Source organism: Apostichopus japonicus, chromosome 1 (genome assembly GCF_037975245.1).
Source record: "Apostichopus japonicus isolate 1M-3 chromosome 1, ASM3797524v1, whole genome shotgun sequence".
In the NCBI taxonomy this organism is placed as follows: Eukaryota; Metazoa; Echinodermata; class Holothuroidea; order Aspidochirotida; family Stichopodidae; genus Apostichopus; species Apostichopus japonicus.
In genome coordinates this window covers 20,033,317-20,048,536 of record NC_092561.1, presented here as the reverse complement: position 1 = coordinate 20,048,536, position 15,220 = coordinate 20,033,317, and the positions used below count along the sequence as shown (strand labels likewise).

At 40.2% G+C, this 15,220-nt stretch overlaps 1 protein-coding gene across 1 annotated transcript; it reads left to right on the top strand.

The window, feature by feature from the left end:
• Nucleotides 1-15,170, top strand: LOC139970733 (uncharacterized). The gene is made up of 5 exons (XM_071976687.1): nt 1-200; nt 6,417-6,609; nt 7,304-7,466; nt 8,368-8,468; nt 9,450-15,170. Exons 2-5 carry the CDS (start codon nt 6,466-6,468, stop codon nt 10,527-10,529), a joined length of 1,488 nt encoding a protein of 495 aa, XP_071832788.1. The 5' UTR covers nt 1-200; nt 6,417-6,465; the 3' UTR covers nt 10,530-15,170.
• Nucleotides 15,171-15,220: the final 50 nt, after the last annotated feature.

Sequence of the window (15,220 nt, the reverse complement as noted above, 5' to 3'; positions counted from 1 at the left end):
TCAAAGTGATGTATCTTAAACGCTTCCATAGTTTAAAGCTCAGCTACTTTTTTCAGGGGATTCCCACTTGGTATGTATCTTGCGCAATATAGATTGTTTTATCGCTGGCGATTGAAACCTTCCCTCCCTGTGATAGTCGAACTACGCAAGTCCTGTCGTACAGTATCTCTGCTACTATTATTCCATTTCAAATGTTCAAGGTAACTTAAATAAGTATCAGCTCTATAACACATTCAACTCCTAACGAAATGAGATGTATGCCTTGATAGTAAAGAGATAAGAAATAATGTGTATGATAAATGTACGTCGCCGAGCTTTGGCCTAACCTATACTAGTATCTGTAACAGTTACGCTACTACTGTACGGTTATAACATTAGGCTATGCGGTATACAGTGCACACTTCCTAATTACTGAGCTAGAACTGTTTATTGTTAGGCTTCTCAGGCTAGGGCTCACTTTGAGTGTACAAAATAATGAACGTACAGACTAGTACTAGACTGACTAGTAAGAAAATTATGTATTAAGGCATTATTTGCCAAATTTAAGAACTGAACTGAATGAGAAGTATAGATTGAACTTGTTAATGGTTCTACAGGCCTATAGCCTACTTTAAATGTTAAGGCCCAACAAAATTGTATTTCTCGTCCCCTCTCCATCCCATCGTGGCTGCACTTTCTTTATATTTCTGTGGAAAATGGTCGGAAAAAGATTGTGCTATACATGATTTGAATTCTCTGGACATTTTTCATGAGGGAATCACCACAAAACTTAACCCATATCATGTGATTTGTGTGGATTGTGCTCAGTTGATTAGGTGAATCTTTAAAGACGTAAAACCAAATTAACACCTACGTTCTGAGTTGGATACATTTTTAAAGGTCTGCTGTATAGACCCCCAACTATAGTACACTCTCATGGAAACGTACGTTTCTTGAGATTACGTTACCGACCTGCCTTGGTCTTAAAATGACCTCTTTTTACCAATTAGTCTGCAACGCCTGCCACATTTGTGTTCTTGTATGAGGGTCTTTGTGTGAATGTTGTATGATTAACTACACTGTATAGACATGAACACATTTCTACACAGTGTTTACACAAAGAGCCTAATGGTGTTAAGACGCTATGCAGGCTAATTGTTGAGCTTGAGGTTGATTATTTACGACCGTGGCAGGTCGATTAGGTAATCACAAAACTTTCCTAGCTATAGCGTGCTAAAATTAAGGCCAATAAAGCAGATCTTTAAGGTAACTTTTTCATCTAACTTTCTTATCTTTTGATGTCAAGTAGTTGATAACTTCCATGTATCAATCCGATTGTTTAAACTACTAAACTGTCATTGCACCACAATCCTAATTTGTAAGTCTTACCAGTAAATTTAATGAATCATATAAAATTAAATTATGCCATAGCACATTTGGTGATATGTGGATATTAATGTGCTTTCACTATATAGCCTGCACTACATGGTGTCAGGGGGAGGGGCAAGCCTAAACCATGTGGTTACACTATCACCGTACACTACAGTACATGTTATGTGGGTATTAAGCCATGTGCCTACACTATATAGCCTACACTACATGGTGTCCAGGGGGAAGGGGACGGGAGGGGCGAGCCTGAACCACGTGGTTACATTATCACCGTACACTACAGTACATGTTATGTGGGTATTAAGCCATGTGCCTACACTATATAGGCTACACTGCATGGTGTCCAGGGGGAAGGGGATGGGAGGGGCGAGCCTGAACCATGTGGTTACACTATCAGTGTACACTACAGTACATGTTATGTGGGTATTAAGCCATGTGCCTACACTATATAGGTGTGATGTTATTAGTAGTATGCTCCCTGGACCACGTTTAGGTTTTAGTTGTGTTCACCCTCGACCACGGTGCTTGTTGTGTTTGTTCATTCTAGTTGGTTAAAACCTACAGTTATAGGTCACGTCAATTTAACCAACTAGATTCTAAAATGGATAGGATTCTACGCCCAGAACGTTTTGATGCAGATTCGAACTCTGAAAATGCTGCTAAAGCATGGAAACACTGGTTTAAGACATTCGAAAATTTCATATCTGTTCTCACAGGAGAGCCTAACAAGCTATGTATACTTACTAACTTCGTTTCGCCTAAAGTATACGAATCGATAGCGGACTGTACTACATACGAGACAGCGATTAAAATCCTCGGCGACTTGTATGTTAAACCAAAGAACGAGATTTTCGCTCGCCATCTGTTAGCGACTAGACGTCAAGAACCTGGTGAGTCTTTGGATACATATTTGCAAGCTCTGAAAACTCTTGCCAATGATTGCAACTTTAAGTCAGTCACAGCAGAAGCATATCGCGATGAATACATTCGTGACTCTTTCATAAGTGGCTTACTTTCCCCTTCCATAAGACAAAGGCTCCTAGAAAACAAAACTCTTGATTTGCAAACAATTCATGATCAAACTCGTGCACTCGAATCAGCACAAAAGAACTCAGAATCGTATACTCTTCATGGACCCCCTACACTGACACCCCAAAGTGCTGCAGTAAAAAGTGACATCAGACCTGAACCACTAATGGAAACTATTGATAGCGCATCCACAACTACTGCAAAGTGTTTCTTTTGTGGATATGCAAAGCACCCACGTTCACGATGCCCAGCAAGAGATGAGACATGTAACAAGTGTGATAAGAGAGGTCATTTTGCCAAGGTATGTCAATCCAAATCAAACTCAAAGACTTCAGCCTCCCTCTCCACCCTAGCCACTGCAATAAGTGCAGCAAGCCCACCAAAACTCGCCAAAGCCAGTGTACAAGTAACCATTAATGGCAGGCTAGCTGACTGCCTCATAGATAGTGGCAGTACCGAAAGCTTTATTCACCCACAGCTCGCTAAAGCACTCTCTTTGGAACTAAAACCTTCAGGGGTTTCAGTTAACATGGCCTCGTCCTCATTATCTGTCAAAACAAAAGGTGTTTGTTATGTGGACATTGTTCTCAACAGGCATTGCTATAAAAACGTGATCTTAGGAGTATTACCAGGATTGTGTGCGGATGTTATACTCGGTCAGGATTTCCAGCAAAAGCATTCAAGTGTCATCCTTAAGTATGGAGGGGATCTCCCTCCCCTAGTCATATGCGGTTTAACAACCTTGAGAACAGAACCGCCGCAACTATTTGCTAACCTTTGTCCTGACATCCACCCAGTAGCTGCAAAATCTCGTCGCTACAGCTCAGATGACAAGAAATTTATAGCAGCTGAGACTCAACGCCTCTTACGCGAAGGAATCATTGAGAAAAGCAATTCTCCATGGAGAGCTCAAGTTGTGGTTACCAAAGACGAAAACCACAAGAAACGACTTGCCATCGATTACTCTGAAACAATTAATAGATTCACCCTCCAGGACAGTTACCCACTTCCACGAATAGATGAAACTGTGGATAAGATCGCTCAATATCAGGTATTTAGCACCATTGACCTGCGCAGCGCATATCACCAAGTACCACTCAAGGAAGATGATAAAAGCTACACAGCCTTTGAGTCAGATGGAAGCCTCTATCAGTTTACTCGAGTCCCCTTCGGTGTCACGAATGGGGTCCCATGCTTTCAAAGGATCATGGATTCTTTCATTGAGGAAGAAAAACTTACAGACACTTTTGTTTATTTGGATGACATCACCATTTGTGGTAGGGACCAGAAAGAGCATGATCATAACTTGCAAAGATTTTTAGAGGCTGCAAAGAGAAAGAATATTGTGTATAATGAGAACAAATGCACATTCTCCACCACCAAAATAAGTATCCTAGGGTATCTGGTGGAAAATGGTACAAAGCGCCCCGACCCCGAGCGTCTCCGTCCCCTTCGTGAACTCAAATCACCTGAAAACATGAAATCACTAAGACGCACACTTGGATTCTTTGCTTACTATTCTAAATGGATTCCAGACTATGCTCGAAAGATTCGTCCGTTAGCAACAGTCACCATGTTTCCAATATCAGATGAAGCGAATGAGACTTTTGAGAAATTAAAGAAGGAAATTGAGAATTCAGTGGTTGTTGCCATTGATGAGTCTCTCCCATTCCAGGTAGAAACGGACGCTTCAGAATTTGCAATAGCAGGAACTCTAAACCAAGCGGGTCACCCAGTGGCTTTCTTTTCGCGCACCTTACAAGGCTCAGAGCGCCGTCACGCATCAGTTGAAAAGGAGGCACAAGCGATCATAGAAGCTGTGCGCCATTGGAGGCATTACCTTACTGGGAAACATTTTGTTCTTGTGACAGATCAAAAATCGGTCAAGTACATGTTTGACACTAATCACAAAGGAAAGATCAAAAATGAGAAAATAATGCTTTGGCGGATGGAACTATCTTGCTATGTCTTTGATATAATCTATTGCCCTGGCAAAGAGAACATTCCCCCTGATACGCTTTCACGCTCAATCTGTTCTGCAACTATGGACACTGATATTCTGTTTGAATTGCATAATGCTCTAAGTCACCCAGGAGTTGTCAGGATGTTTCATTTTGTTAGGTCAAAGAACCTTCCCTACTCTGTAGATGATGTAAAGAAAATGACAGCGTCTTGCCGTATCTGCGCAAAATGTAAACCGAGATTCTACAAACCACAGAAAGCTCACCTGATCAAGGCAACCCAGCCCTTTGAAAGGCTTAATATTGACTTCAAAGGCCCATTGCCAAGCACAAACAAAAACATTTACTTCCTTACCATTATTGATGAATTCTCGAGATTCCCGTTTGTGTTTCCTTGTTCTGATATGACTTCGTCCACTGTCATCAAATGCCTTTGCCACCTTTTCGCTTTATTTGGCATGCCGTCCTACATCCATTCAGATCGAGGATCAGCCTTCATGAGTAAGGAACTACGAGACTTTCCAACAAGCAAGGGTATTGCTAGTAGTAGAACTACTAGTTATAACCCACAAGGAAACGGTCAAGCAGAACGTTACAATGGCACCATATGGAAGGCTATTACATTGGCACTCGAAGCACGCAGCTTGCCACCTAAGTACTGGCAAGAAGTCCTGCAAGATGCCCTTCATTCCATCAGATCTCTGTTGTCCACTGCAACAAATGTGACACCCCATGAAAGGTTTTTCAGTTTCCCCCGGAAGTCTGCAACAGGGTGTTCAGTCCCTTCATGGCTTTGCAATCCAGGTCCTGCACTTCTTAAAAGGCATGTTCGGTTACATAAGACAGATCCTTTAGTGGATGAGGTTGAGGTCATCCAAGCAAACCCACAATATGCCCATGTTAGGCTGTCAGATGGGAGAGAGACAACTGTCTCTGTACGTCACCTAGCACCAATCGGGGAAACTACCCCAAGACTGGAGAAAAGTACTGATCAAATTGAATCATCAATCGGGGACAATGGCACAGTAGAACTTGAGCAGGGCCAAGAGTTAATTGATAGTAATGAAGTGCCTTCTCTGAGAAGGTCGCAAAGGCCTCGAAGGCCACCGGACAGGTTAGATCTGTGAGTCAGAGTTTGTGGATAGTTTGTGTTATACTGGACATTTAAAGAACACTTGTAGTTGTTTAGTTATTAGTTACATTAACTTTAGGACAATGGTTTAGTTAGGGGAGAATGTGATGTTATTAGTAGTATGCTCCCTGGACCACGTTTAGGTTTTAGTTGTGTTCACCCTCGACCACGGTGCTTGTTGTGTTTGTTCATTCTAGTTGGTTAAAACCTACAGTTATAGGTCACGTCAATAGGCTACACTACATGGTGTCCAGGGGGATGGGGATGGGAGGGGCGAGCCTGAACCATGTGGTTACACTATCACCGTACACTACAGTACATGTTATGTGGGTATTAAGCCATGTGCCTACACTATATAGGCTACACTACATGGTGTCCAGGGGGAAGGGGGGGGGCAAGCCTGAACCATGTGGTTACACTATCACCATACAGTACATGTTATGTGGGTATTAAGCCATGTGCCTACACTATATAGGCTACACTACATGGTGTCCAGGGGGAAGGGGATGGGAGGGGCGAGCCTGAACCATGTGGTTACACTATCACCGTACACTACAGTACATGTTATGTGGGTATTAAGCCATGTGCCTACACTATATAGGCTACACTACATGGTGTCCAGGGGGAAGGGGGGGGGGACAAGCCTGAACCGTGTGGTTACACTATCAGTGTACACTACAGCACATGTTATGTGGGTATTAAGCCATGTGCCTACACTATATAGGCTACACTACATGGTGTCCAGGGGGAAGGGGGGGGCAAGCCTGAACCATGTGGTGACATGTTCATCCCATAGTACAGTACATATCTTATGGATATCATGCAACATTACAATCAGACCAAAGAAATAAATTGGGAGGTTGATAAAGTTATAACTTATAATGTTTATGGGATTCTTTTACTCTTATTTTTTCTTATTTTTGCAGGATCAAACAAAAGCTTTAAACTAATAGACAGGAGCAACCCTTTGAGAAGATGATGAGTAGAAAGTCAAAAGAGGATGAGCTTTGCTCAAGAAGAAATAAACGTCTCAATGTACTTGTTGCTAAATTCAATAGAAGTGTGCCAACAATGGATGTCGTAGACCTGTTAAGCGACATTCTTTCACAGTCAGCAACCGTAAGTCAATAGTACTCTTTGTAGAGAAGTGCATGATTTTGTTGTGTTGTGTTGTTAAAGGATTGATCTAACATAAGAGGTTCAGTCTATTTATGTCATAATCCAACCAAACAGCCAAGCAATTTAAAATAGGGATACACTGAGGTACATGTGACATCGATATTAAGTGACTTACCACAAAATTTCTAAGAATTAGTATTACAATGATGATGGCTATGAGCTGTGATATTTCAGATTAAACACATTTTTATGAAAATCCCCACAACCAGAGTACTGTATATAAATATGTATATATGTCAAAATTATACACATAATATTGTCCTCATGTTTGCTGAGGTACTGTAAGATAGAAGCTAATGTTGCATGTCACAAAAAAATTGGCAACAACAAACAACAACAGAAGAAGTAAGATGCTCTCATATGAATTCATAATAAGCCTGTGTGAAAGGTTTTGAACCAACAGTACTTTCATGGCATGACAGATAATTATACCATAACATTTTCTGATTGGCTTGCTAAATTTTACAAGTCTTGATTACATAAAACAGAATACATTACTTCAGGCCCATGAGAACAAATGGGAAAGTTGTATAGCAAGAATTAGATGCCCTACCTGTCATAGCAGTTCCAATGGGCCTGCATTACCTCATGTCTGCAATAACAAATTTTCTTATAAATTATTATTTCTCTGCAGGAGGAGATTAAATGTAAAGAGGAGGCTAAAGGGAGAACAGCTGCAAACCGTCTGCTATGTCACAGAATCAGGTATCGTAAGAATTGGTACGTTAGGCTCGTTGATGCGCTGAAGAAGGTTGAATTAGATGAACTGGCACAAGATCTCAGCAGAGATGAAAAAGGTCAGTAATTGTAATATATATATATATATATATATATATATATATATATATAGTAACTATCAATGTGAATTTCATGAAGCGATGTCTACGATAGCAAAATGTATACTAGCTTAGTGTCTAGATCGGCAGTTCTTAACCTTTTTCATACTAGTTTCCCTTTTCCAATCAGCCGTCCTAGGGATTTCCCCCTCCTAACATATATATCATAAAAAGGTTCAGTTCATCAAACTGTTCTCCATAGTTCACATTCACAGCCAAGAGAATGCCTGGGAACAATGAAATAAATGACATGTGCATTCTTACATACTGTTAAGGAGAAATACCAAAAGTTTTCTCCAGGGGGAACCCCATCCCCCTCTACCCCTCCTCCCCCTCCTCCCCCTCCTCCCCCTCCTCCCCCTCCTCCCCCTCCTCCCCCTCCTCCCCCTCCTCCCCCTCCTCCCCCTCCTCCCCCTCCTCCCCCTCCTCCCCCTCCTCCCCCTCCTCCCCCTCCTCCCCCTCCTCCCCCTCCTCCCCCTCCTCCCCCTCCTCCCCCTCCTCCCCCTCCTCCCCCTCCTCCCCCTCCTCCCCCTCCTCCCCCTCCTCCCCCTCCTCCCCCTCCTCCCCCTCCTCCCCCTCCTCCCCCTCCTCCCCCTCCTCCCCCTCCTCCCCCTCCTCCCCCTCCTCCCCCTCCTCCCCCTCCTCCCCCTCCTCCCCCTCCTCCCCCTCCTCCCCATCCTCCCCCTCCTCCCCATCCTCCCCCTCCTCCCCATCCTCCCCATCCTCCCCATCCTCCCCATCAATTTAAGAATCACTGTTCAAGATGGTTACAATTTATTTGATGAACGCTTTCATGCGCATTCCCATTAAAATTTTGCAATTGCCTCATGCAACTGTACTTTTCTTTCCTTTGTTTCTCCAGGCTCCCTTATTGATGAAATTCCCAAGGAAAGGGTGCAAGCTGTATCACCTAATACTGCAAGCATTCATTACAATTGGATTGCTAAAGAAGTGGAATTTGAGGTAAATAAGGACTTTATTTCCAAATGTGCAACACAAATTATTTAGTTTAAATTTCTTCTCCCTAAGTATGGTATTTATTTTTCTCTCCCAAAGTCAAATAGGCTTTTCATTCTCAAATTCATTTGAAGTATCACATTTGACTATGAGAGACACTAGTCGCAATCAGTGGCATAGCCAGAGAAGGGGTTGGTGGGCGGAGTGCCCCCCCTCCCCTGGCCCATAGGCAATTTACAGGCGACTGTGAGAAATTGGGGGCGACAAGAAAAAATTGGCAAGAGAAACATAAATAGCTATGATATGAATTACACATCTTGATAGTCTATTTTTAGCTTGGTGTGATCTGCTCCTCGGAAGGTCTTCCTCCTTGGCCATAGTTACTAATAACAGAACGAGATTTCTCTGAACAAGTCTTTTGATTCAGTGATTGACATTTCAAATTAAAGTTCAATGCATTGTGTGACACTGGATTGTCACCTTAAAGAAAAACATATCTGTTTGGGAAAGGTATATCTAGTTACCCCACACATACTGTTATGTATTAGTAAATGCTTAATATCAGTAATATTTATAGGGCTGTGGCCACTTGGAGCTCGGCAACACTTGCCACTTCAACTCCCCAAAATTTTGACCTGCAAGTCGCTTTAATACATTTGATAACACATGCAATACAAGTTGTATACTTATAAAGTTGTAAAACTTATAGAAATGATAGCACCAGTTAGTATCTGGGCTCTCTTTTCCGAATTATAATGTTCTCAGAGGTAAGGGTCAGTCCTCCAAAGGCTCCATTAACACCCCTCTCCACCACATTTTGTTTTGTTTTTTGCCAATGAAATAAATTTTATTGAAATTGAGGGTGACTATATATATCCACATTTCTGGAAACCAAGTTTTTCCTTATCTGTAAAGGAAGGATGTCAGAATTGTTTTTTATGTCCTCGTTTACCTCTTCATATATGATATGCATTCTTCGATTGACAGCAAATGGTACAGTACGAGAAAAGCAGTCGATCAGCTCAACCGAAGGAGATTTCACGTGAAGATGAAGATGGAAGCGCCTTGAAATTTTGGAAAAGTAATGAAGATTCCAAAATACAAGAAGGAGAAAATTTCGACCCTGAGAAAGAACCAATGGAGAAGAGTTCACTTGAGAAGAGAAGGATGACAGAAGTTAAAAGTAATAATTTCGGGAACAGTCCTTTGCCAAACGCAGCTGAAGAAAAAGATAAAAATGGTAAAGTAGCAAGTCTGCCATTCAAATCGACAGAGGCTGTTGACAGCCCAGATTTTAAACCGAAAAATCTGCCATTTGATCGGAATCAAACCGATCAGGTAAATCTTTGCAGTAATCAGCAAGTTATGACTAACTTTAATAGTGAAGACACAGAAAGAGGTGATGTTGAAGAAGTTTCCACTTCTCCTGTGGCTCTGATGGATGAACCAGAAGTGGAAAAACAACCACCTAGCATAAAGACTAAAAGGCCTGCGATGGGAAGTAATGCTGGCTTTGTAACACCGAGAGAAAATCCCCCTGACCAAACAAATTTAAAAGATACGTTTCCAAGAAACGAAATGGATGGTATTCATCCATCTCAGAATGCTGCCAGTGAAGTTATTAAAGGGGAAGTTGAAGCCACATCGAATAATAGTGAGAAAATATTAGATAGGAGGGAGAGAGAAGGGAGCGTTACAGTTAGATCTCACAAAGATACACCGAGGGGTGTATCGGACTATCTGGACACTGCATTGGAAGGGTTCTATAGCAAAGCAGACCCCCATCAGCAACGTATATTACAAGAATTAGGCATATTGAATATTCATGGGGCTAGAAATGAGGATGGAATTAAGAAACATGAGGAAACAGATAACGGCAAATATCAGCCATTGAGAAGTACAGAACACTCTGAACATATTCAACATATGCCTCTAGAGATATCAAACTCATTTCCGGAAGATGATTTTGTCACATACCACACAGATGAAACAAGGGATGTCATTCCCGAGGGTGGGGGTCTAACAGAGGTGGCCCCAGTAGGTCCTCTTGGAAACAATACGATTTGAAATACCCGAGCATTTAACAAAGCAACAGTCGCAAATGCAGTGGTCCCAAAAGTATGGAACGCGAAAAGGACCACAACATATGATGATGTTAATGATGATCTAATTATATACGTTCATGTACTAAAAAACTTACGATCATGTACTAAACATATACGATGATGTACTAAAAAACTAAGATGTACATCAAAACATATACGATGATGTACTAAAAAACTAAGATGTACATCAAAACATGCGATGGTTTACTAAAAACGTAAGATGTACATCAAAACAAATAGGATCATGTACTGAAAACTTGTGATGATGATGAAAAAGCGCAAGTTATAAGAAAGTGGGGTATGAATATCCATTATTGTCATTTGAATACGTGTACCCCTAGGAATATCAAAGTTGATAACGAAGCCTCGCCCCTAATGGTTCTTAATGAGTTTACACTGAATATTCATACTCGTATTCATACTGCATATGCCACGTATGAATATACATACGCGTATGCAGACACCACTTTTTTGGAACATAACATTATTAGTAAATGATCGTATTTGTTTTGATGTACATGGTACGTTTGTAGTACATGATCGTATATGTTTAGAACATGATCGTAAATTTTTAGTACATGATCGTGTATTTCTAGTGCATGATGGTAAGTTTTCATATGTTGTGGTCCTTTTCGCGTCCCATACAAAAGTTCGAGATCAAATGCTGGCTACACATGATGAGAGGACACCAAAGGAAGTTATGAAGTTGGCAGATGATGAGGGATTGGGGAATGAGAAGACATGGGAGGGATGTTAACAGTGGAGATTCAAGATAGACACTCCTGATCAGGGGGAGGGGGCACTGGGGGAATGTGCCCCCCACAAAATAGCAAATGTGCCCTACTGGCAAATAAAATGTGCCCCTTTGATGAATAACTGTCTTTTGGATATCTTAAGCCTTGTTAGTTTTAATAGTTTATTTTAATTATTGATTTTTAGTCTGTACATGCTATTTTTAAAATGGCATCCCATATCTTTTTGTAGCACGGTTAGCAATAAACAATCTCAATAGTATTGAATAGTATTGATAGCATACTAACACATATATATTTAAGTGATATGGTCGGTGTGTATTGGTTTATAGCATAACGAGTGGTAGTTGTGGAATGAGAAAGTTCCCCTCTGATGTTGTGCCCCCCCCCCCCCCCCCACAGTTTGGAAGCTTCCCCCGCCTGCTCCTCATGAAACACTTAGTGACGAAGATTCCAAATCTGTAAAGCAAATTGATGTAAACGAGGCATACATTATAAATTGCATTATAAATGATTTACAAACATAATTTTGATATTTGATATGATACAAATAATGAATGGTTATGAGTCCAATAGTGCAAATATTTCATGAGTTGAAAGATGGAAACGAATGGAAACAACATATTATATGAAGATGTGTAAAATGCAATGCAATCACGCAACAGATTGTTTTGAACAGACAGGTTTCTCTGCTCTCTTACCATTGAAAAAAAGTGCTACCAAAAGTGTATATCCCATGGTTCTAATTTCATAGAGTGGAATGGGGCGGATTTTGCATGCAATCAACGAGCAATTGACCAATCAAATGACCAGCATACAATTAGGTATTGTATATATATATATATATATATGTATGTATATATTTTTGCTAATGTCACTAACCGGGATCATTGTGATCCATTACCTGTTGAAATGATGTCATAGTGCTACTATCTGGCACAATTAAATTAACCACAAATTGGGAACATTGATATCTAAGATAAGGGAAAACTGGATTGGCTTTTCAACTAACTTGAGAAGTAATATTGTCATCCATAAATAATAAGTGTGATAAATTGATTACCGACAGTACTACCAATATTGAATGTATTAAATTTATGTGGGGGTGGGGGGGGGGCTGTAAATTTCGAAAGAAACTGGGTTTAAAGGCATTGAAGACTCGCCCCAAACAGCGTGCCCCCATCTTTAAAAAGTTAACTTTCTGTTGCTTGCAAGTGAAGTTTTTCTCTTGTCGCTACAAAATGCATGCAGTAATGAAACGTGATACCTTATCTTTAGCTGGACCTGAGATGTCCATCGCTGTATCGTTTGTACACTGTGCTGTGGGTATTGACCACAGCTGTTTGTACTGATTGTACACTAGTGTCTAATTACCGACGGTAGCAAGCTGTGTGTGTATTTTCTGGGATCGATGGTGGTGTCTAACACTTCTGTTACACCTCATTCGAAACTAGCTCAGATTACCGGCATTAGACTTTTTTTTTGGCGCGAGTCTTCACAGCCTTTAAAGACGTTATGCCCTCTCGGCGTATTCCAACAATATGTTATGTCAGAGTTTGCGTGACGTCATTGCTTTCCCTATTCAGAAGTTCGATTGAAAACTGATTCGTAAGACTAATCGAGAAGTAGCTAGGCCTCTACAATGTGTTCAAATGTGTGCTATGTTGTGTACATAATGTACAGACTACGTCGTTTGACCACTACATTACACACAGTAAGCCTATTCGCGCAGTAGGCCAACTCATGCTTGTTATAGGGTGAGGGGGTGGGGACTCGTAGTCGGCTTTTAAATCGAACTTGAGAAAATATTGTTAACAAAATTGTTGGAATCCGCTGAGACGACATACAATATGTTAACAGAATGGGTTTGTTCTAACTGAAAATGTATAAGCAAAACCGTGCAGTTGATTCGCATATTTTACCCGGAGTATGTTTTTATCTCAATACATTACATGTATAGAGATATTGTAACAGTAAGTGGGACTCTCTCTTCTCTTAAAAATTTTTGAGCGTCTTCAAACAAAGTTCTTTTTCTCTGGAATTTCCAGAGCAAGAATATATCATATAGACCAACAAAAGTTACTATTTTTTATTCCAGAATTGTATCTCATTCTGTGACTTTTTCACCGATTTATGTCCAAATCGGGCCAATTTGGACTGAAAACACACTTTGGCAGACCTGTTTTGCACACGCTCCAAAACTTATGTTTTATGAAAGAGAATAGAATAGAACTGTCTTTCAACAGTGGTATCGTCTAAGATAGGGTCCTATGTATTATATATTTTATTAACATTTTAAACTTTCATTTGTTGTTTACAGGTAGGTATTAATAAGAATTTTACTACCTGTATATGACATTTTATGGCTTTTATTTGCTTTATTTGATGTTTAAATGATTTTTCTTTCTTAAAACAACACTGAGCTGCCGCCCCTACTATTAGTAAAAAGGTCCGTTTTTGATGATTAAGCCCCGCCCCAAGTCTGTTTTGTAGCAGATTGGCTATGACTCATAACAGCTACACGAAAATGGCTACGCTCGCGACCAATTTCTGTAGTGTAGTTAGGTACGCGAGGTGCTAGTGTATTGCATGCTAATTACATTCTGTACTGCTGAATTCCATTTAAGGATAGTACTGGTGTTCAGGTAGCTTTTCAGAGCAAGGGCCATGATAAGTTTGTTTGATTGCCCTTCATGTATTTTGTATAATTACGTATACACATTCTTGTATTTCTGAAGGCTACTTACTGTAGGCCTAGTGCATTTAAAAAATATATATATAGGCCTAGGCCTATTAGGCTTTCAGTGATAGCCACATTAGCATTGTACTGGTGTTCAGACAGCTTTTCCTAGGAAGGACCAGGGTAAGTTTGTTTGATGGGTACGTATAAAAGAGGAGCCGGCCATAGCATCACAACTTTTATAAGACTATAAAAATTGTATAAGGTTATGTTTTATTTATAAGGATATAAGATGTATAAGGTTATATGAAGTATGTTTAGCTTTCTTTTGAACCTGTAATGTTTGACATCAAATGTACAAAGAATTAAAATAAAATAACAAAATGGAGAGGAACTGAGGTGGCTATTAGGGTAAGAGGAGGCCACCCATCACTTGCATATAAAAACTTGTAATCTTCTTTTACATTATTTTTTTCCAAGTCATAAATCCATGAAATCTTCATGTCCAAAAAATTGAGATGGAAAAACGTGGGTTGTTTTGATATCTAGAAATGGACACAGTTTTGATGGTAGTCACCACTACAGTAACATACAGTAGGTCAATAGGCCTAGCTCTCAAGGCAGGCATCAAGAATATGGTCGAGTTGTTCGCCTCTTCTAATTTGGCTGTTGTCATTGACGTCAAACTATATGACCAAAAAGTCCAACAGAGACTGACCTAAGATGAAGGATACCACATAAAAAACAAGTTCTTAGGTATTCTATGACATTACTAAACCTTGCAATGTCGTTCTTTCGACTAACAGTCAATGAGCGCTAAAGGCAAGACTAGCAGGATAAAGTGTAACCTGCAGAGACTATTCGTGGCAAAGTAGCAAAACTGCAAGTTATGTATTTGTTGTACCATGATTGATATTGATAATTGTAGAGACAGAGCAAAGATTTGAAATTAGGAATAAAAATTAAAACTTCCAGTATTGAGATACTGCATCATTGATGCTCTTGTTGTAAAACGGTGACGTTACTACAGCTTGTTATTGGTATATATGATGCTCCTTGTCTTCAAATTAATATCTGGTCCAAGTTTTCGAAATCGGTGCACTGTGTTTTATTTTTTTAAGCATTTTCATGCAGAAGATTAAACCATAATAAATATATGATATTATGCAAATTCCTTTTGTTGATCTTTAGAGTAATAGTCTCAGTAATTAATCAATCATC